The sequence below is a fragment of the Amblyomma mixtum genome, chromosome 3, assembly GCF_055824585.1.
Source record: "Amblyomma mixtum isolate Tamu chromosome 3, ASM5582458v1, whole genome shotgun sequence".
Classification (NCBI taxonomy): Eukaryota; Metazoa; Arthropoda; class Arachnida; order Ixodida; family Ixodidae; genus Amblyomma; species Amblyomma mixtum.
Window position 1 is genome coordinate 337,592,799 of NC_143014.1, and position 23,670 is coordinate 337,616,468.

Consider the following 23,670-nt stretch of genomic DNA (forward strand, 5'->3'; position numbering starts at 1 on the left):
AAAGTAGCACACTGTAGAACTGAATAGAACTGGATAAGGCAAATCAGGAAGCAATAGTCCCTTGGTAACTCAGGAGAGAGCGCCCTACTTTTGAAGCGAATAGCTTCACTCAGCTCGTCAACACCGCGCTTCGCGTGAGCCACCCCTTGGCGCCGCCGCGGCGCGCCCTTCCTCCTCTCGCCACCCCCTCCATTCTCCTCCTCGCCGCCTGTTTACCCTTCGCCGCTGCTAGCGGTTCTTATCGCGTCTTATCGCGTTATCGCAAAACGTTGCGATAACACCAGAGCGCGGGCGGCGGACATAAAAGAGGCCGCGCGCCGCGGCGCGCTCTCCATCGCCCTCTTCTCCTCCTCGCCACCGGTTTACCCGTTGCCGCTGCTGCGCGGTCTCCGCCGCCGTCCCAAGAGAAGGTTCTTTCGCAAGGCGTTGCGAGAACGCACGTGTGAACGGCGGCGGCGGCCGTAGAAGAGACGCAGACAGTCCCCATGGAAGGAAGAAAAGAATACCCAGAAGTGGTGGCGAGGGAGTTGGCTCAAAATCTACACCGCTACCGTTGTGCTCCCAGTGCATTGTGCGCGAACTGCGACAGCCATGACGTCAAACAGAGCATAACTGCAGCTTTTCGCTTGTATATCCAGGCTTAACCAGAGCTAAGCCACTGCCAATTTTTTGAAGCTATATAAGGGTTTATTTAGCAATCGTAGCTAAAAAAATAAATTTATCTAAGAAAATGATATATGTGCATAGTGTGGAAAGTATGTAGGAACGATCGAAAATCGTGCGCTATAATGAGAAAGTATCCTTCCGGATATGTCGATGTGCCCAGTCACACTCTCTGAGGCCGTACGGTTCAGACATAACGAAGGTCATGTCAATTAATCTGCGGTAGAATTAGCAAAAAGTGATTGCCTGACTCGTAGTTCAGAAGGTGACGTAAGGATACCAGTTCAGGATTAAAAATTGTAATTAAACAAAAATGGCCAATTTTATACATATAGAAAATACCCTTAAATTTGACAGATTTCTTACAGAAATATGAGGGGGAAAAGCCAAGCAAGGTGGCAACTACCGCCATCCTGTTTCACAGGCTACGCTGCTACAGCTTTCATCCGTCCGTCCCTCTGTCTGTCTGTCTGTCTGTCCGCCATCCTGTTTCACAGGCTACGCTGCTACAGCTTTCATCCGTCCGTCCGTCCGTCCGTCCCTCTGTCTGTCTGTCTGTGTCTGTCTGTCTGTCTGTCTGTCTGTCTGTCTGTCTGTCTGTCTGTCTGTCTGTCTGTCTGTCTGTCTGTCTGTCTGTCTGTCTGTCTGTCGGTCGGTCGGTCGGTCGGTCGGTCGGTCGGTCGGTCGGTCGGTCGGTCGGTCGGTCGGTCGGTCGGTCGGTCGGTCGGTCGGTCGGTCGGTCGGTCGGTCGGTCGGTCGGTCGGTCGGTCGGTCGGTCGGTCGGTCGGTCCGTCCGTCCGTCCGTCCGTCCGTCCGGCGTCGGTGTGCACCGTGGTGCTCTACTGATGCGTCCAGCTGACGGGGCGCAGGGTACTCTACCGGCGAGCCGAGGACGAAGGTCCCGACGGGGTGGACGCCTTCGCATCCCTGCGACGCCGCCGTCTGAGTCTGCCGCTGTACGCGCTCTTGGGCGATGGCGTCCAGACCACGGCGGTCATCTGCAACCAGGTGGGTGGGTCTTCGTGTTGCGTCCCGTTTATTGAAGCTATGGCAGTCACTCCCTGCGGTGCAGGGCGAGGCCGTCATATGTTCGTTACTTTTCGTCGAAGGAGGATATATGCGATAAGCCTTATTTGAAACCAGAACTGTAAGGTTTGGTGGAAACGAGCACTTGCACCGCTGGGGCCCGTTGGAAGTTTTCCAGGCCCGTGTGAAAGCAGCACGCCAAAAGGAACAGACAGTGTGGGAAATTCGGAGAGGTGTTCAGAATGTTTCGTGTACAGATCAGATCGCACTCGTCCACAGTACAGTTAATTACTGTCCAGAGCGCTCGAGTAGTGATGAGGAAATGAAGCAAAAATTCTAAAGCAGGTATATTGACTTTCACTGATAACACTTGCGCTCGAGCGTTGCCGAATAGGCATACGAACCGCACAGGCACAAGCGCCTTGGCCAACAGCAGAGCAGCACGTGAACTTGCTTAACTTCATTTGCTCCGCAGCACGACGCTCGAGCGCTCTAGACAGGTGTGATCGGGTCTGTATACCGAATATGTCCCGAATCGATCTAGCCTCTCTCTGAACAGCTAGCTAGGGTAGTGACCCGCTTCACGCCGTCTCGGTTGCGGAGCTATATAGTCTGTGCGGTCTCAGAATAATATGGACACACCGCTGCAAGTTGGTCCAGTTATTTTCCTCAATAAAGGTTGATATATGTGGGGCGAATAAGAGCTGCTACCTGACGGTATAGACGTTTAGACGGAATAGGGACGTCGCAAGGATGTTTGTGGAATATAGGGTACACAACGAAGGACAACAATTCATGCGATCGCACGATATATACCCTAAACATGTAAACGCACCATGGGGTATGTACTAACAAGCGAGGCAGTGAGAGAAACTTTCATTCCTTCTGAGCGAGCGATTTGACAGAGCGCTGAAATCTGGTCTATACCGATCGCGTTCGCCTCGCCCCGGTCGGGGTTTGCGTCGGAAAGAGCTGGAGCCATTAAGTATGAGGAACTTCACTCTCTCTCGACGCCGAACGCTATTTATGTGGGCGTTCCATTACAGAGATGCATTACGAAATCCAGTGCAACTGTCTCGTCGCTTTCTGTTGCATCTCTGCAAACGATCTGACGCAGGTGCGCGGCTCCACCCCGAACGAACTCAGCTCTATGGCCGGCAAGTGGCTACACTCGAAGCAGCTGGACAGGCTGATGTTCTACCGGTCGCACCGCACATCCACGGCCACGGACGCCGAGTTCTTCGCGCACATGGAGCGCATGCGTGACGACCTGGGCCGGATGGGCCTGTTCGTGTCAGCCGTGGTCTCGTTTTATAAGGAGCAGCCCTACGGCCCGCTGTCCCCCAGCAGGTCTCTCCATCACCCCTTTCTTTTCTATTCGGTCGTAGATTCTGTTGTGCAGCGATAAGCGAAGCTAAGAGCTGGGCTCCAAATTGGCAGGACAGCCGGGACACTACAGCCCACGAAACACAAAAAGCGCTAATAGACGTCTAAAAATGTCTTGGAAAGAAAAGCTTGACATCTAAAAGAAGGTTCATCTAAGCAGTTTTTTAGACTTAGACGCTTACTAGCCCTCTATTAGCTCTGCTAACGCTACGCTTGTATACGGCTAGAAAACTTCTGAGGTAGAAGTTTTCTAGAATTTTTTTAGACGTTCCTTTTTTTTCCGGAATGGTTGCCTGGAATATTTTATGCATTTCAAGACTGATTTTAGTGCTACCTTTAAACCCTCTAAAGCTTTAAAAATTTTCGTTCATTTTTTTGGTATACACCACTCAAAAAAGAGCTCAAAGCTGATTTGCAATGACCCGAACATTGAGCCCACATTACAAGGGATGTGTGGCTGTAGCAATGAGCCATAAATGCATGTGCTAGCACACTTTTCAGTCACTGCGTTACTCTTTATTGAATACAGTGCATACACCCACAGAAAAAAATAAAAGGACCAGGAAATTAATGTTTAGAAGCCGCGGAGGAGGTAGCTTCACTGGTTTGGCTGACATTACAACGGTAAGCACTTGGATGGCGGGAAAGTGTCGAGCAGCAACTAATCAAAAATTGATTCGGCCCTGGGCCTTGTCCCACAACGGATGCGTTGATGAACAAGTCGCTGTGATGTGGATGGCAGTGAAGAGCTCGCCAGGTGTTCCAAAAATTGCTTTTCTTGCAAGGAGGATGCCAACTAGACGGTAACAAGGGGAAGTCAAATCCAGCTCTGATCAGCAGCCTGCAGAAGGGAAAAATATTAGAGTAACCAAAGGCACAGTCAGTCAGGTGCATGTAGAATGGCCAATGAGGAGTCGGCAGCAAATAAGACCAGGAAATGGCAAGGAGTGACAGCACAGGCAATAAAACAAGCTAACTAAAAACATAGATGCATATGATGTCATTGAAAGCGGCATTTCAGCAGAGTGGTACGGCTAACCAAAAACTGAAGAAGTCAATCACTGTGGAGGCCTTTAACAGAAGCAAAATTCAAACAGCGTGCATGGACACTGAAAGCCAAGCAGTCCATAGCAAGTGCACTGCCTTACTGTGATGCACACTGTACTCACAGAATCCCCTAAGCTGCTTCTTGCAAACAGGCTTTCTCTTACCTGCAAGATGTGGCTGAATCAAAAGTGGTTGAAGGTTCACATCTTGCACCGTCGCACGAAAACATAGCAGAGATGCTGCTGTCCTGGTAATACCTGCATCACTTCATTATACACCAGAGATGGGTTAAATCTTGGACCTTACCTTGACAGCCACACAGAGGCACATCTGAAAGATAAGACAAATAAAAGTGCATGTGTATAAGGTTCCTAACATTGCGTTGCCAAACAAGCCCTTTCTAATCTGTACGATGAAGCTCAAACAGCGGGCAAGAGATTACTTACACCACTGCACAAGAAGCATTAGTACAGATTCTCACCTCAGAACTGAAACAATCTCCAGGCCAAGTCGTCTGAACAACCAAGTACAAGGTGCTGCGATTAATTTGCGTGAAACTAGACCAGGTCCTTGCTCCTCCGGCCAACAGTTGGAGTTCTAAAGGACAAACAAATAATGGGGCTTGTGGAATGAACATTAGCAAACAGCCTAGACCTATACAAGAAATCATGAAGTGAAAGAAAAGGTGTCAGCTGCAAAGCGTGCTTACCAAAACTTCAGAAGTTGAGCAGGCAAGGAGGTCCTCTGAAAACCATTGTTGAACAGCCTGTACCCAAAACGAAATGTACACAGTGAAGCAGGGACAACGCCAGCTGTGCACGGTGCAATGGTTTTCCAAAAAATAAAAGCAGCCATGCCTGCAAAGAGGTGTAGTACTTCACTGCACTATCAAACAGCCTGCACACGTACAGAGCAGCACCACTACCTTTGTAGTGTAAACTACCTTTGTGCCGGGGCTCTCAATCGTAATGAAATAAAAGCTTGACGCAGTTAAGATACCCAAAGCGTTTTTAACGCGAGTTTCACTGACGGAAATCACAGCAAGGAGAATTGGAGCCCACAGGTGGCCAGATGAGAGTCCTTGGCAAGAATAAAACCCTGCCAGAATGCAATAGAGCACAGACTTTAATCAATGTGTAGGAAAAAATTCCCGCCTTATCAACGTACGCTTAAACAAAGCTAGTCATTTTGAAGCTTTGTCACGTTCATCTTGTCACCGCCTTGGTAAAGAAAGCAACTCGCATGCGAGAGCAGCCTAGTTGTATCCACTCAACAAAAGCTCAAATACATGCAAATGCCCAGTTTTAATACATTCCACGCTGCATTTTGGTGTGTAAAACACTGGCTGATACTGTTTTGTGTTTTGTAAACCAAAGGAGTGACACACTAGCCGACCGTTCAATCAGGCGCGTTAATGGCTTAGCTGAAGCAAGGCCGACACTTTCACCACAGAAGAGAAATGGAAAGTTACTTACTTTTGCGGAAAACGAGGCTCACATCTCAGTGCAACACTGGTCGTAGACGATACCGCAGAAAAAGGGGAAACTGCAAACTGCAGCGGCGTGAAGTGCCAACCAGCGCGGAAAAAAGTGCGCAGCGAAACGTACAACGTACGCAGCATCCACTTCGCGCGCGTAGCTATTTCTGCCTCTGCAACGCCAAATGGCCAAATGAAGCACTAAATTTCTAAACGTAAAAATAAACGAATCATCAAAGAACAAAGAAAGCAAACTGAATCTAATGTTTTGATGTGAAACTAAGCGCTTGCAGCTTGCACAAAGATTTATTTCTGCTTGAAACGGTTAAAACCACTTTGGCAAACTAGCCTGCACCGCCACCGTGCGGAGCGACACCAAGCAGCAAGCTGCGGTGTAAATCAAGAAAGATTATTGCCTCCAAGATCTGCCGTTACGAAACGATAGCGCGCGGGTGATCTCGGAGGCCATGAAAAAAGAGCGCGCGAGCGAGCTCGGCGAAGGCGGCGGGAAGGCGGCAATGGCAGCGTACGCTGCGCCTGTCAATCCGCGTGCTCCCGCCAGCTAGGCGAGGCGTAAAAGAGGCGTCCGCAACATGAAGCAAATTTTTTCACTCGCGTAACTACCGTCGGCTTTGAGGTCCATTATATGTTACCTAAATCCAGCCTTACGAGTGGCGGGTTAGCTGCACTCGACGTGGAACGTGATTCGGGCTCCGTAGGAGAAAACGCGCTTTCAGTGTTCGGATACAAAGAGCGATTTTTGCACCGGCGCGCCTGCTTTTCCAAACGTCAAGCAGGAGAGCCATCTAATTTATGTGCCGTGGTTTACAGCATGTTTAATCCACGGCGGCAACTCTCTGCTGATTGCTAGGCGCGTCTCCTTGACGTGGTCTCAAGTTCCACGTACGTACGTGTTAGAAGCAAGTCTAGAAAACATCTGACTACAGATGTTTCACAGAAGTACCACAGCAAACGCCTTACTGCAGATGTTTAAGAGACGTCGCAGAGGAAACTTCTTCTTGTCGACATCTATGAGACGTTTGAACGCAGCGCAAGACGTTTGTAGTCGTTTGGAGCTGTTCCGAGACGTTTGTAAGACATTTTGTGTTTCGTGGGAGGGCTCCTGTATCTGTGAGGCTTTTGATAGCATGGATGTTCTTGATACCGAGACACCCGTGTAGTTAACGCTGTAGTGTTACAGAGCTTATAGTCGGGCACGGGCACAGGACAGACGCAACACTTGTCCTGCTAGACATAGATACCTTGTGTCTTACTCGTGTTTCTGCTATTAACGTCCAGACTATACTAATAAGACACGGCGTGTCTTGTGCTAGTGTATATATTATAAGATCACTCACTGAGACACCCGCAGTCGTCAGGAACAATAGAGGGTCCTCGGCGCAAAGTGTGTGCTGAGTCACTTGCCCAGGCCCTCCAAATTGCACCTCCAATGCAATTACTTTTTTATCTCTCGCTCATTGCAAACTTCTGATAGAGGAGCGTTCATGCTAGCAGCCCGCAACGGAAGATTGAACATTCAAATAAAAAGATACGCGAACAAGCGCCATTTGAATGGACACTGTCTTCAGTTAGGTGTAGGTTTGCTCTAGCCCCACTAGCGGAGCTATCGCTACCCTCCCGGGCCCTGTGATGGTCGCGGTGGCATTGGTAATGACTGTAGAGGGCGCTGGTTCAGCCCTATAAATAGAGACGCTGGCGACAATAAAGGGTCTTTGGCTTCCGGTCTTGAGAGCGTTCACTGCTGCGGCTCCGTCCGCTGGCATGGGTCCAGGCTAGGCCTAGTAGCCGGCCCAACTCTGCAACCCTGCCATCTCGGCAATCTCTACACGGTGTCAGAAGTCTTTGAATTCTGTTTTTTCTTTTTTTTTTAATCTTTAGGCTATCTCAAGACCATCTCAAGACCAAGACCATCTGCAGCGCCATGGGCGCGTTGTCTTCGACTGAGACGCAACCTCGATTCGCGGGTTTGTCTGGCCTAGCGCCGCCACCAGCGTTCGACTTCGATGACCCGGCCTCCTGGTCATCGTGGGTGGAGGAATTTGAAGATTTTGCTGTCGCCACGGGTGCATCTTCAGCAACGGATGAAGTAAGAATTCGCACAGTTCTTTATTGCATGGGCGTTCAAGCGCGCCGCATCCTCTCTTCTCTTGGGCTCACCGAGTTAGAAAGCGCGTCGTATGGCGAAGTTAAACAACGCTTCACGGCTAACTTCATTCATCCAGTGAACGAAGTTCATGAAAGCTTTCGCTTCCATAAGCGTGTACAACAACCATCCGAGAGCGTGGACGCGTTCTATTCCACCCTGCGTTCGATGGTAAAGAAATGCAACTACGGCTCTTCCAGCGTCGAAGACAGGATGGTTCGTGACCGCTTCGTTGTTGGCCTGTTCGATACTAAGCTTTCGGAACAGCTTTTCCGAACGCCGGATTTGACTCTCGAGAAGGCGCTTTTACATGCCTGCTTGTATGAGGACGCGCAGAAGGAAAGCAAGGAACGAGCGTACAACGGTACTTTGCCTGTGCATGTTGACGCCACCGCGCGTCGCAAATCCATTCCGAGAGACGCTCGTCGAAACGCTTCGGAAAAACCCTGCAACTTCTGCGGACGCGAAGCTCATACACGTTATACCTGCCCTGCGCGGAACGCTGCATGCAGGTTCTGCAAAAAAAAGGTCATTTTGAGAGCGTCTGCGTCACGAAGCAACGCTCATTCGCAAGACATTCGCACTCCCTTTCTGTACATCCTATCAAGAAGGAGAAGACGGAGAACGCCAAGTTCCTGTGTGTCAAGGTCAACGGACGTCCTCTTGAATTTAAAGTGGACTCTGGTGCAGAAGTGACTGTGGTTCCCGCCACTTTTCCAGGCATTCCCACGCGGCTGGACGCGCCGGAGGGTCGCCTTACCGTGCCAGACAACCGGCAGTTGAGGGTTGCTTGTCATTTTTTAGCTACCATCGAATGGAAAGGTCGCAAATCGCAGCAGAGAGTCTACGTCCTGCCATCGCAGTCGACGCCACTTCTGGGTTATCCAGCCATCACAGCTCTTGGAGTTGTTCATTTCGTTGATGCGCTGGCACGTTCGCAAGTAATTCAGGCTCCTCCTTCTCATTCTCCTGGTCAGTTGCCGACGCAGGATATTTTTGAAGGCTTAGGGACTTTTGGTGCGGAGTACACTATCCGACTAAAACCGAACGCTGTACCTTTTGCTCTGAGCGTCCCACGTAGGATTCCCCTGCCCCTCCATAACGTGGTTAAAGATGAACTTGACTAGCTTGAAAGACTGGGAGTTATTAGGCGTATTGACAAGACAACGGCATGGTGTGCAGGCTTGGTGGTAGTTCCTAAAGTTTCAGGTGGATACCGCCTCTGTGTGGATCTGACCAAACTTAACAAGGAGGTTCTCAGGGAAAGGCACGTTTTACCTATGGTTGAATGGGTCCTAGGAGAATTAGGTGATGCCAAAGTATTCTCAAAGCTGGACGCTACTGCCGGATTTCATCAAATCCGTCTTTCGGAAGATTGTCATGAATTCACTACATTCATCACGCCTTTTTGTCGTTACTGCTACTGTCGTTTACCGTTTGGAATAACATCTGCTCCGGAATTCTTTCAAAGGGAAATGGCTAGAATCTTGGAAGGTCAATCTAATGTTGTTAATATGATTGATGACACTCTGGTTTTTGGGAAAGATAAAGAGGAACACGACCAGAAGTTATCTGAAGTTCTGGATCGTCTAAGCAAAGCAGGTGTAAAGCTTAACAAAAACATACGTTGTTTTGGCCAACGGAAAATAGAATTTCTAGGCGTAGTTGTGAGTGAAAACGGTATTTCTCCGGGTCCTGACAAGCTTGAAGCTATCCGTTCTTTACCAACTCCGACAGATGTTTATAGTGTTCGCCGGTTTCTTGGTATGGTGAATCATATTGGTAGCTTCCTTCCAAATCTGTCACAGCCTACAGCACCGATTAGAGAACTCCTAAATAAGCATAGTGACTGGTACTGGGGTCTTATGCAAGAGTTAGCTTTGAACAAGGTCAAAACAATGCTCACGTCTTCACTGTGTGTAGCTAAGTATCATCCAAGCTACAACATAACTTTGTCATGTGATGCCAGCTCTTTTGGCATTGGCACAGTTCTTTTGCAAGAACAGCCCACTGGTGAGCTACGTCCTGTAGCATTTGCGTCTCGTGCTCTGTCAGAGGCAGAAAAACGCTACACCCAGACCGAAAAAGAGGCTCTAGCAGTGACATGAGCAATTTACCGATTTGACCAGTTCATTCGTGGTATCTCATTTATTCTGGAAACGGATCATCAACCTCTAGTAACTCTTCTAGGGAAATCAGTTCTTGACATGATGCCATCTAGGATTCAGAGGTTCCGTATCAAACTGATGTGATATCAGTTCCGAGTTGTTTATGTTCCTGGCAAGCAGCTTGCTACTGCAGACACGCTGTCTCGCACTCCAGTAGCTCTACCTCCCCAACAAGTGGATATGGTCGAAACATTCTTACAGCTGCATATTTCAGCAATAACTGAGACTCGTCTAATCAGTCCTGATGATGTTCGCAGCCATCAACAGCAGGATGCAGAATGTACCCTTTTAACTCAATACTGTACTCAGGGTTGGCCGCGTAAGCAAAGGCTTCCACAATACATCAAAAAATATTGGGAGTATAGAGGTGATTTGTCCCTCATAGATAACATTCTCTTTAAAGGGGTGGAGACACCAAATTTTTGTGTTATATCTCTGGGTTGTAAATAATGCGTAGCGATTCAGTGAGCATGGAACACCATCTTAGAAGCATGAACTCGCATTATATAATTAATAATCGTATTATTTGTACCCAGCAGTTTCGGTTTCGGTTCGTAGTTGCCAGCTTTTGCCAGGCTCTTGCATGACGTCAAAAACCAAACAATGCGTTGTCACGTGGGTCCGGAAAGCCGTGACGTCGTGTAGGCATGTCGTCTGCTTGACACGGCCGTGGTGCGCGTAAACACAGAGAGCCGGGCGGAGGGCAAGTCGAACAGCTCCGAGTCGGAAAGAAGAGTTTTATTTCGGCGAAGACACCGATTATGAGGAATCGCGGGATGACGCAGACGAGGAAGAAGACGCCGCGGTTCGAACCCCGACAACCACTTCCTTTTTGATCCGCTGGCCAGAGATTCCGAAGAGGAGACAGGCGTCAGGCCCGACGCAGCTCAGATTGTGCCAGCGAACGCCGAGCGTGTAGGCAACGTCAAATGGTAAAGGCGCGCTCACACTAGGCCGACGATCGGCCGATTTCAGTCTGGCGATGGTCGGCGGCAGCGATTTTCGTGCCGTCGGCGCGTCTGTCACACTGCGCAGACGCCGACCGAGCGCCGGTCGTCGCCTGACGAGCGCATCGCCGACGCGTCGCCAAGATAGCAGGCGTCGGCCGACCCGGGTGTCACACTCTGCCGACAACAGCGCCGACCTCACGCCGACGTTGTCCCATCCCGACAGCTCGACGCTGCTGCTTCTTGCGCGCTGCTCGTCTGCTAGCTCCGCTGATGAAGGCGTCGTGGAAATCGAACTTATCTTCTATTATGGGACGAGTTCGCACTAAAGCGATGTGTAGAGTAGGCCTTTTATTATAGCACAGTCGACTTCCAAAGCGCCGTCAACTGCGGAAGCGAGACCACCTAGGCCTAGCGACGACTAGGGCAGCCTGGGACCAGCGCGCAGTTCAGGCGCGTTCACACTAGGCCGACGGGACCCCCAGGTCGACGCGACAGCGACGCCGACGGTCGCGTCGGCCAACCTGGCCGTTCCCCGACTAGCCAGTCACACTGCACCGACGACGACGACGACGCCCCAGCGACCAAGCGTCTTCCTAGTGTGACAACGCCGCCGTCCAAAACGAGACCCGTTGGCCGACGTGCCTTGGACATACCGGTGGCCGAGCGAAAACATTCGCCGACCAAAAACAAGTAGCGAGCTCAGAGCGCGAAGTGCAATCATTATTTAGACAAATAATGCACGCGCAGCAACATTCATCAAGCCATATGGCCACTTGGCCGACGCGCCGCACTGATCGTCGCTTGCGAACTTCCGCGCCCCACTGCAAGCAGGGACACGGAGCGGTGAGCATCGCTGCGCCGCTCTACCCAAGCTCCGCCCGCAACCGGTGTCGCACTTCGCCGCCGTACAGCAGTCCCTCAGAAAGACTGCTCGAGCAGCGACAAAGCATGCCTGCTTATGTTTCGAGCTTTCGGCAACGGCATCGCTCGCGGGCGCTCCGGGCGACGAGCTCTTCTACTGCCTGGTTGCCGTGGTCGTCGCTAGGCCTATAGCCTCTTCCGCATCGAAGCCGCAGCGGCCGGCGCTTCGGAAGTCGCCTGAGCTATAATAAAAGGCCTACTCTACACATCGCTTTACTGTCAACAGCATCATCTCACAATAAAATAATAGTATGGTAAATCTCCACGACGTCTTCAGCAGCGAAGCGAGCGGGCGCCAGGCGAGCCGGACCGCAACGTCGGGCCAGCGGCAGCTGCGAGGCGGTTGTGGCAAAAAGTTTGCTCGTATCACAGTCGTTACCTTTGCCAGCAGCTCAGTATTCGTCAGCGATCCTCAAAAATGACACAATTTTCACATTTCTTATCCCAGGGTTTATTATTTACGTCAAGAACACACTTTAGCTCCTTTTTATGACACGCCGGCAGACGGGATCCAGGCTGGCCGGCCGGCCGGCCGACCGGCATGCTCGGCGTACTTCACGTTCGCACAAGAAAATACATAACATCCATGATACCAGAGAATGCTTCCTACATTAGAGCACGGGCAATATGCCTGTGCAAAAGTGGATCTTTCGGCAACGCCGGGCGTAAAGCACCGTCGCACTCGCGAGCGTGCAGAAAAAAAAAAGACTCGTGAGCACTCGTAACCAAGGTTGCTAGGCCGTGAAACCGCAAAACTTGGTCCCGTACGTCAGAAAACTGTGCAATGACGTAGGAAATACTTGCTTGTGTTTTCTTCTCTGTTCCTACGTCACATTGATGCACTAGCGATGGCCCAGACTTCAAGAGTGAGCATTTTCACAAACTTTAAAATGAAATTAAAATATGTTCTAGACCTCCCTTAAATTTAATACTTCGCTCTTATTGTCTTCACATACAAAGGAAACGTATGGCAGTCTTTTGTACAACCTTGGAATTTGATGTCTCTACCCCTTTAAGGACCATAGACTTGTCATCCCTGCTTCTCTCAAAAAGGTGACATTAGAACTTCTCCACGAGGGTCACCAGGGTATGAATAGAACACGCCAACGGGCGCAAGAAGCTGTTTGGTGGTTTGGCATGTCTCAACAGATCCGTGACAAGGTACTCATGTGCCGACAATGTGCTTCAACACGAATCCCTCGTCAGGAGCCACATATGGTTACAAAAACTCCTTTGATGCCACGGGAGGAGGTTGGCATAGATTTGTTCAAGCACAGAGGTCATGATTATCTGTTGGTAGTCGACTATTACTCGAGATATCCAGATGTCATTCACCTGAAGAATACAACTTCTGTTGACGTTGTAAATGCCATCAAAAGCATCTTTGCTCGATTCGGCATACCCAAGCTAGTAAGAAGCAACAATGGCGGAATCCTTGCGGCGGTGGCGGAATCCTTGGGGAAAAAACTGAAGTCATCTTCAAAGGCTGCCAGGCCAGTAGAAGTGAAAACAAGAAAGTTGGAAGTCATGCCTTACTTCCACAAGACTTCACATGGTCTGAAAAAAGTGGCTCAGAAGTTTGATGTCACTAATGGCATTTTCTGCCCCTTGCAAACTGCCCGGTTTGTGCGCCCAAACCTCTGCAGACCTGCGCAGAACTGGTGTTTGCAAGACCAAACACCAGACCATGTTCACCACATGCGCATTGGGCGTGGTGTATTCAATCCCATTGTCATGTGGGAAAATCTACCTAGGCCAAACCGGAGCATGCTTGAATGAGCGCCTGAGGCAACATCGCACAACTTTGGGCACTGGCACAGGCAGCAATCTAGCCTTGCATATCAAGGACTGCAAGTGTGCTCCTAGTTTTCACACTAGCCGCATTATCGGGCGGGGGAAATCTAAACATGAGCGTGAGATATTGGAGGCTTTCCTGATCAGAAAGAATAGGCAGAAATGCGTCAGTGAGCCGTCCGTGATTATCACCGAAAAAGAGTGCAAGTTTTTATCATTATAGTAGCCATGTCACCATGTGGTGCGCGAAGTGTATTGTCTGTAGGGTGTGTGCGCAGGCAGGAAATTCTTTTAAATTGAGCAATTCTTCATCGCAATAAATCAGTTGTAAGTCCAGCGTTGTGGTGTGTGCCTTCTTTGTTCTTGTGTTGCGTCTTTTTTCACTGGTTCCCTTTATTTGCAATATGAACCAACTAGCCCAGCAGTTTGCACTCCTCACCTCAGTTCTCTTCAAAGCTCTTTTCCTCCTTTGCGGGTCAGTATGGTTTCGAACATAGAACGTCAAGCCCTAATTACCCGCATTCGAACGGTGAAGTTGAGCGAATGGTTCCCACCATCAAAGACATCTTCACCAAGCGTTCAGATCCATTTCTGGGATGGTTGGCCTATCGTAATACTCCGGGTGTCACTGGTTACAGCCCAGCGCAGCTATTGTTAGGTAGGAGATTGAGAACAAGGTTGTCAATGGCTAAGTGCCAGTTGAGACTCAAATGGCCGTCATCTACGACTTTCCACTCCAGGGATCGGCAGGCTCGCCAGCTTCAGAAGAAGCATTACGACGAAAGGCATGCAGCCAGTCGTCAGAGAGATCGAGAAGCTGGGGGATCGTGTTTGGATCCGAGATGTAAAAACTCCTGCGGTGGTACTTAGTCCAGCAGCCCGACCACGCTGCTATGTGGTGGAGACTCCGACTAAGATTCTAGTCCGCAACACGATTCATTTGATGCCTTTTGTCAATGACATTTCTGTTCCGCAGTCGACAGAGCTTGTGTGGAATGACAACGGCCACTCGACCTTGCCTACTCAAACAGAAGCAGCATCAGGAGAGTCCTCGGGCACAAGCACTGAACCTCAGTGTTCAAGCACGCTGTCGTCTCCGACAAGTGCACTTGACAGCAGCCCTGTTTCTACACCACCTCGAGGGTTGCACGGTACCTCACCTCATCGTGAGATGCTACAGTCTTCGCCAGAAGAAGTCCTGGACGATCTCCCCTCTTCGCCACCACCTGGGCGCACTACAAGATCAGGCCGACGTGTGAGGACACCTCGCAGACTGAACCTGTGACGCTACAAGACAGTGAACTGTGTCGTGTGCGTGATGGGGGTCAATGTGTCGGGAAGGGGAGATGTAGAGGGCGCTGGTTCAGCCCTATAAATAGAGACGCCGGCGACAATAAAGGGTCTTTGGCTTCCGGTCTTGAGAGCGTTCACTGCTGCGGCTCCGTCCGCTGGCATGGGTCCAGGCTAGGTCTAGTAGCCGGCCCAAGTCTGCAACCCTGCCATCTCGGCAATCTCTACAATGACAATTAGTATGACGGAGGGATCAGAATTAAAAAGTAAACGGTGGGAGGCAGTCCTTTGGAAACTGAACGGTAAGGATTTGTACAGTCGCTCAGGGTGAACACCTGAACCACGCCGTGAGGACGTTAAGAGAGATGAGTGAAGGACGAGGTTAAGCCATTTAAGCCCTGTTCCACGAAGAGTAAGGTATAAGGTTCATTCACAGTGATTCCCGTCGTGGCCGCGAGGGGGAGCGGCGTACTGTCGCTGGTGGAGGACATCGTGGTTCTACGCACGCACGACTTGACGCCTACCCCGGAACGAGCGGCCGCCTGTCCGATGCCGATCGCCCTGAACGGCGCGACGCGGGCGCCGAGCATGTCACGGCTGCTGGCCGACCTCCGGGAGACGATGCTAGACTTCGAGCAGTCAATGGCACCCCGGCTGCTCTTCAGCGTCACCTTCGAGGCGGCCAGCTACTTCCTCAACAGCTCGAGCTCTTTCCACGTGGGTCCCCCTCTCTCGCAATAAAGCTATGCGACAGAGGAGAGCACATTACAAAGCTGATTTTGACCTGCTCAAAAGCCAGCTTTTGTTATGCGCGCTACGATGTCTTTACAACTAACTTTCCTGCTAGTAAATTCTGACCCGAAAGACGCGGGTTCGATCCCGGCCGCGGCGGCCGAATTTCGATGAAGGCGAAATTCTAGAGGCCCGCGGGCGGTGCGATGTCAGTGCACATTAAAGAACCCCAGGTGGTCGAAATTTCCGGAGCCCTTCACTACGGCGTCCCTCATAGCCTGAGTTGTTTCGCGACGTTAAACCCGAATAAACCAACTGAACCAAATTCTGCGAGTAAATTTAAAAAATCGCTTCCCTGGGTGTAACTATAACTGGCACCATCTGTCGGCCGCCGATAACAAACAGCGCGTTGCTGACTTGATGAGTTCCACTGGTCACTGACCATGGACCAGTGAATGCCTTCAAGCCATGATTCCTGACCAGAAGGTATGCCGTCGAACCCTCGACTTCAGCGCCTAACTGAATGCGTCCACGCATGATTTCGCGTCACACCGCAGCCGAATTGTCGGAGACTGAACCGTACTAACTTTAGAGCTTTTCAGTTCAAATACTTACTACCAATGGGCTCCAATTAAATGGAGCCCAATGCGTTCTCTCTGTAAAAATTTCTAGCTTTGGACTTGGACGACTTAACCCAAACCCGGTCTTGCCACTTATTTTTGAAGTGTTAACACAAAATATTTACGGCTGTTCCACATAGTTCAACCTTAGCTGGTAGGACTACTACCCCAGGCAGGCTGTGGTTCCGGGATAAAACCCCGGACCAGGACGGATTTTTCTTCAACCGCGAAGTTTCGAAGAAAGCTATATAGCTTCCCTTCCAGTTATATGACGGCTCTCAAGAGGATGCTGACGGTAACTGCTATGTACTCTTTACTGATACGCACCTTTTCCTAGAAAACAAAGAACAGGGGCGCTATGCTGGAAGGCCCGAGTTTGCTGAAACTCGGAATCTTCCCGAGCTCTGGCGACACCCTCAGATGAGTGAAGCAATGGTAGCAAGACAAAATCCCACCCTCGTCACGCCTCCAACATCATTGGATTATCTGGATATATTCCGTGCTTTATCATCACATCGTCGCCACCTCATGGGCTTCTTGGGCGGTCTACAAAGAACGGGTCACGTGAGCCAACCGCCGGTGCACTTTTCATTTGTGTGTCGCTCCACCAAGTGCATTGCGTGTGCAATTAGACAAACGAGGTTAGTTGAATTTTATAATGCACTTAGTACACCTTTATAAGCATTTTATAGTGTGCAAGATTTGGATTTAAAGCGCTTTAGAGTGATTCATGCATTATTAATTTTTGCTTTGTACCGCGAGGGAACGCTACCAACGCTAAGGTCCCGTCATCAGCTGACTGCCAATGGCGACGAGGTAGATAGCGTAAACGGCGCGGCGTAGGGCGTCAACAAACAGGCACTGCATTACTTAGACATGAAACCAAAGGTCGCCACTTTTCCTCGGGTTCTTAGGTTTTTAATGTGAGATTCGTAATGACGGTCTTTGAGAAGGCGTTTATAGACACATGTCTCAAGTGAACCCGCCAAAATTTGAAATGGACCGCGAAAATTTAAACGCGTTAGTCCGTGCTTAGAAGCAAAGCCACGCCTCCACCGTGGGCAATTTCTGTAGTAGTTGCATGACAGGAAGCAGCTCCACAGCACCTCCGGCGAAAAAGGCTAGGTCGGGACGGCATGCTTCCGTTCGCTAGAAATTACAGCTGCTTGACTTTCTTGAGCAGCATACCCGTTTAGCAAGACCGAGCAGCGACTTATCGTCATCTTTTGCGGGGTTCGAAAGAGAGCGGTTGTGGCGAGAAGTTGCAGAGCTCCTCAATGAATTGGGGCCCGCAGTAAAAGAGGCAGCAGGTTGGCGACGGTTTTGATCACAACTCGTCGCACAAACTAAGAAAGACGTGAGCGTCGTGTCGCCCGCAACCAGGTAAGTTAGACTGCTGTTGTTATTTGTAAACAAAAAACGACAGTTCCTTTGCCATTCTGCGTTATGTGCGCAATGAAATTCACTTCATTCGTTGCACTCCTTAACTGTGCCAGTATACAGCCGCGAAGCCATGCTATCACTTTTATCTTTAGCAACTTTTGTTCACTTTAAAAGCACTGGAGTAAATGGGTAGGTAGATAGGAAGGAATAGTAGCAGTGGTGGCCGTGTAATAATTTTGCACGGGTAACTTTTCATCTGGGGATTGCTTTTGCATGACGTCCACTCATACGCGTTTTGTTCTCAATTTCAGTGAAACGGGTGGTGGAAAGCTGCCCAATATTGGGGGAAGGGTGCTTGCATTGGTTGGCCTTGACTGTGTGGTGGCTTGCGGGCCTTCACTGCTCTTGAAGGACCCTACACTGCTGAGTGCAGAACAGTGTGTGCAGCAATTTTAATGTTAATGTTAAGTGTTCTTGCCGAGTGCACAGTGGTTTTCTTTGCCAGGCATCTAGGCACTTTCATGAAGCAGCCAGTAAAGAGAAATCCGACTTCTGAATATCAGCGTAGACCAGTTCTGCCCGAATGAAATTAAAAGGTAGTCAACGTGCATCTTGAGAAGCTGCTTTGTATCAAATGCTGGGAAACCTTGCTGCATATTCGAGGTTCTACTTGATGGCATTCAGTAAGGCACCTTTAGCATGGTGTGTGTGCCCATCACGCACACGTGATGTTTTCTGCATCTCCACTTTGGGTTTGCCCATTTATTTGGCCCCTATCCTGCTCAACTGCATTATTTGGGCCAGGCATTGCACTAAATTCGATCAATCTACAAGGATGAGACTGACGCTAAGTCGTGATTACAACGTAATGAAAATGGCTTGACGAGGACGGCGTGATGGTTATGATGTGAGAGCACCAGTGTGAGGGCAGCAGTGCAATGCTTGAAAGCATGGTGAGGACAGCATGAAAATTAATGATTGGCTGTTGCCATTTGTCCTTGCCATTTCTGTCATTGTTGTCTCTCCTGAAACAACAGGAAAATGGCGCAAAAGACGTGGACAAAAGAGACAAACACGACAGGACCAGCGCCAACTTACAACTGAATTTTATTTCGCACCACACCCGCCTTTATGTAGGCCAACACGCCCTAACATCCGTGTAATCACGCACAGGCAGTAGAAAAGATCACGGTAAGATATCTAGCACATGAAGCGCAATAGCAACAGGGGTTGCCGTCCGGAGTTCGAGAAAACTATTTTTTTTGAGGAGTGGGAAGGACAGATTTGAGAGAGAGGTGGTGGAAGCCTTTTACATCAGGAAAGAAGGGAGCAGATGCGTCAGCAAGCCATCCATTACGCTTAGCAACGAGTACACTTTTCTAGAAAGTTTTCTGTAGGCTCTTCGTTTTGTTTTGTTGTGCACGCTCTTTCCTTTGGCATTGGTTGCAATTTTTGACGATTTTTTTGACGATGTGCGGTTTTTGCGCGGTTTTTGTTCTCGTTTTTTACACCTTTGACGCTGACCTTGGTCTGAGCTCCGCATTCATCCTTTTTCATGTTTCTTGTTGGTCATCGGTTATCATTCATATGGCTGCTGGTTGTTCGTTTCCTATTTTTTTTCTCGTTGTTATACCTTTGACGCCGAGTTTGGTCTCAGCTTCGCGTCCATCTTTTTTCTGGTTGGTCATCGGTTATCATTCATGTGGCTGCTGATTTTTGGTTTCCAATTTTTAAGGTTTGCACTCTTCATCCATTTCAACCTTTTTTTACCTTTGACACTGCTTTGGTCTTAACGCTTCATTCTTCACCTTTTTTCCACGTTTTTTGTTGGTCATCTGGTATCACTCATGAGTGTGTATCGTTTTTGGTGTTGAAGAGTTGCTTGGCCATGACCGTTTTAGTGTTGTTTGCTATACTTTTGTTGGTTTTTTTTTGTTGTTGTTTTTTTAGCCATGATAGTATGTTACGTGGTTGCTATTGCGCTTCATGTGCTAGATATCTTACAGTGATCTTTTCTACTGCCTGTGCGTGATTACACGGATGTTAGGGCGTGTTGGCCTACATAAAGGCGGGTTTGGTGCGAAATAAAATTCAGTTGTAAGTTGGCGCTGGTCCTGTCGTGTTTGTCTCTTTTGTCCAACGTCTTTTGCGCCATTTTCCTGTTGAATCATGAACCAACTAGCCCAAACTAGAGTTCTTCTCCTGAAACATGAACGCTTCCCATCACGCAGGCTTCAGCTGAAGTTGTGTCGCCACCCAATTGTTACATATGTGTAAGTTCACCATGCAGGCACAGTGCACAGAGAGCATAAACTCTTCCATTTTCACTCAACTACAAAATGGCATATGTAGGGATGAGAAAGCAATTAACGCATCGCTGCACAGCTTGCACTCAACAGAAAAAGTATGATCAAATAAGCGCTTTAATGCACTTTAAACAGATTGCTACGTTTGCTTTTTTTATGCATCTTACGCACTTCTTTTCACAATGTTTTGCAGGAGCCACAGCCCTCGACCAGCCAGTCGAACACCCAAGCAGTCTCATTGCAGTACTCAATATCAGGCATGTCATGGGAGTTTTGTATGAAACTTGTGCACAATATTTGAGAGTCGGTCAATCACAACTCACTGCTCTCTGTTCATTGCCAGCTAGTAGACGCATTCACCTTGTTATCTGTGATGCCGCCGCGCAGAAGAAAACGCTCCTTAACGTAGGCACGTTTGGCCGCAGTCCCGAGGAAAGCGAGCCACCACTTCTGCCCAGCCGCGTCGATAAGCGCGTCGGAGACGTCCCTAACACAGCGGCTCACAGTGCTTTGGTGGCGTCCAATAAAGCGGTCTGCGCCGACGCTCCCCTGGAAGCTTCCGGTCACGAAGAACCGGAGGGTGCAGAGGAGTTGCTCTTCGACCGAAAGCGAATGAGGCCCGGTACGCACTCTCCGCAGGCGTGGGTCGTCGCCTAACTCTTTACACAACCATCGTACCTATGTTTTGGAGAGGCGAGAATGTCGCTGGAATTCGTCGTCGGCTATGGCAGTAAACGGGTTCAGCCGGCCGTACTGACATTTGTTGTCAGAGGAAGCGATAATCCAGGCTGCTGCTGCTGCCGCCATGACAGTGCCGAGAAGAATTCGGGGCACTTCACCGTTCACGAGTTTAGCTCCGAGTTCACCTGTCAATCAAAACCATTGGTCACGCCCCCGGCGTGCCGTACATAAATTATAGGCGTACGCGCTACGGGTGGGCCACACCCAACATCCCTGCCGGCTACATGTATGCTGCGCGGCTGTGCTGATTGCTGACAGACATCGACGATGTTGACCATCGAAATATAACAGGCAAAACGGACGTCATCGCTGATTAATCTAAGCACCTCTGCGACGAACACGCAACGTAGCGACAGCCGCCGATTTCTTCGCTCGCACGCCAAGATTGCACAACACTATAGCCTGTTGCAACCACGTAAGACACAGCACAACGCTGACGGCGCGTCACACCTGCTTGCAAGGCGTCAAACACGGAGCACGACGACGAAACGGTGCTTAGAGCACGCCCTACTCCAACAACATCTCATCACAGGTGTTTAGCTTGGCCGTCCTTTCTTCGGTGATAAAGCTCTGGATCAATGTGTCAAACACATCCGGGATCGACAAACGGTCGCTGCTCTAGACCCAGTGCAATAAAGAGTTTGTAATTTCCAGCACGCAAGCACTGCGTACTTCCCAACCGAAACACCTTTCTCTGTTATAAGTCCGATTCCATCATTACAAAACAGGATCCCACATCTGCCCGAACGATATTATTGTGATGTCACTGCGGTATACGACGGCGATCGACGTTAGTGACAAAACCAGTCCGCAAAACCTTGAAGTGCGCGACGTAAACAAATACTACGCAGATACGCGCGCCACCACCTTCACAGCTTTTAGTCAGCGTCTGATGACATAGAATGAGTTCTGTCGCTGGGTAGCACGCTCTTCGCATCCGCAGTGCCCTAAAGAGGCGTCACACACAACGGGCATACGTAATGAATCATTGAATACAGCGAAACAGCAATTCTTTTCTCACACCGCATCACATCCGCTCGCACGGCCAATTTCTACCGCTGAGACTCGCCAAGAGCGTACTAAAAGCAATGGTTGGCCATAGCGGGGTGCGGCAGCGGCCGTAGCAGCGGAGAACTCCACCTGAGGTCGCTGTAGAGAGCAGCAGTGACGCGGGGGAGCAGTGCAGTTCAATTTTTTGCTTTTGTGTATTATGCAAGCCAGAAGATGCATGACTGTTATATTTTGATATACGACACAATAAAACATATTATCGCAATGGCCGAAAAATAAGACAGATTCAGCGTGTAGTAGTTGCCTAGTCTTTCCAGTCGAAGGCAGCGCTACCGGCGGCGTGTCAGCGCAGGAGCTCTTTTTCAGCACGGTGGGCTGCCGCTCTAGTTCGTATGCAAGCCACGCTGCAAGCTATGGCCTCACTATCGCCACTAGCGGCAGAAAGCGTCAAATCTTTGTTAACTGCCCAAAGCTGTGCTTTTCAACAACGGTTCATTGGGTTCAGATTTTAAAATAGATTTGGAAATGAATAAAATGTTCTTAATATTATTTGTTGTCTTTTAACGTATTCGAGAGAAAAGAAAGGGTTGATACAAGAGTGCACCTAGGGCGCACTATTCGTCTTCGGAAATGGAGAGACAGATAGAGCCTGAAAGAGAAGACACGCCTTCGACGCGCCCGAAAAGGCGTGTCAAACAGCTAGCGGCGAGTGTGCAGATAGATAGCAGAGAAGTCACGGTTTCGCGTTTGCTGATGTGGCGTTGATAACTTCAGGTAGCGCTGCGGCCTGGTATTGCGCCGTGTATTGGGTTTGAAGAGTGAAACAGGCGCGCAGGGTGCGCTTGTATCGCCTTTATGTGGCTTTATCTCTACATTTTATTGTCCGCTGCCTGCGCTCGTTCCGCGCTATCTTCGTTCACTGACTGCCGTCATCGCAAACTCGGATGAAACTCGGGCAATCGCCAAACTCGGGCCTTCCGGCATAGCGCCCCAGTTCAGCAATCTCAGTCCTTAAATATAAATTACATTTAAGCGTCATGGCAATGGTACATGGTATGTGGCGTTTAACGTCCTAATACGGCATGTGCGCAGGAAGGGGTACCCGCGGTCAAAATGGCGACCGACTCGAACTACTGGCAGACGTGCGAGATGACCGCCAAGATGGGCTACAAGCATCACTACTCGCGCCACGGCGACTGTCACGTGGTGCACAAGGACCGCTTCTGGCAGGCTGGCTTCGGACCGAACTCTTCGCGACTGTTCGACGCCACGCGCCATTTTGCCGGCGTCGTGCTGTTCGCAATGCACGCCGACGACGCCAGGGGTCGCTGCGGAGAGCAGCACGGCCAGACCAATCATGTGCGGCGATCGCTTGACCAGTTTGCTACGCCCCTTGCAACCGCCCGAAAGGGCTAACGACGGCGGTGCTTTGTGACACTTGAGACGTAACTGAGACTGCTTCTTTTATTCCTGGGCCGCCGCGGTGGCTCAGTGGCTATGGTGCTCGGCTGCTGTCCCGAAAGACGCAGGTTCGATCCCGGCCGCGGCGGCTGAATTTCTTTGGAGGAGAAATTCGAGGCCCGTGTACTGTGCAATGTCAGTGCACGTTAAAGAACCCCAGGTGGTCGAAATTTCCGGAGCCCTCCACTACGGCGTCTCTCATAGCCTTAGTCGCTTTGGGACGTTAAACCCCATAAACCAAACCAACCATCTTTTATTCCTCTACGGCTCATGTGCAAACCAGTGGAACCAGTGGCACCAGTGGATGTTCAAACGGGAGCTATGAGTTGCAGAACATCCATGCTAGTACCGGGATAATTTTAATAGAAGCAACAAGGAACTTTGAATGCAAGAATGTTTCGGACCGCATCGTGTACACTACCTCTCATGATGTTCATTCTTGAAACAACGCAAACAACACAAGGACGCAGGAACAGACGAACACACGTTGAGTTTTATTGATGGTCGACTTTTATTGTGAGTATTTAGTT

General features: G+C 49.8%; 1 protein-coding gene across 1 annotated transcript; it reads left to right on the forward strand.

Annotated features, from left to right (window-relative positions):
- The first annotated feature begins 1,491 nt into the window (after positions 1-1,491).
- On the forward strand, positions 1,492-23,095 carry LOC149356089 (uncharacterized). Its single transcript, XM_089577739.1, has 4 exons — positions 1,492-1,671; positions 2,807-3,039; positions 15,351-15,603; positions 22,772-23,095. The coding sequence occupies exons 2-4, from the start codon at positions 2,840-2,842 to the stop codon at positions 23,093-23,095; spliced, it is 777 nt and encodes a 258-aa protein (XP_089433865.1). The 5' UTR covers positions 1,492-1,671; positions 2,807-2,839.
- Positions 23,096-23,670: the final 575 nt, after the last annotated feature.

What these genes read in the sequence shown, in the direction of transcription:
- LOC149356089 (XM_089577739.1), top strand. Translation starts at nt 2,840, where the DNA reads ATGGCCGGCAAGTGGCTACACTCGAAGCAGCTGGACAGGCTGATGTTC. An exon ending in GGCCCGCTGTCCCCCAGCAG is followed by an intron (nt 3,040 to 15,350) that starts GTCTCTCCATCA and finishes CGCGAGGGGGAG; the next exon opens with CGGCGTACTGTCGCTGGTGG. An exon ending in ACAGCTCGAGCTCTTTCCAC is followed by an intron (nt 15,604 to 22,771) that starts GTGGGTCCCCCT and finishes GCATGTGCGCAG; the next exon opens with GAAGGGGTACCCGCGGTCAA.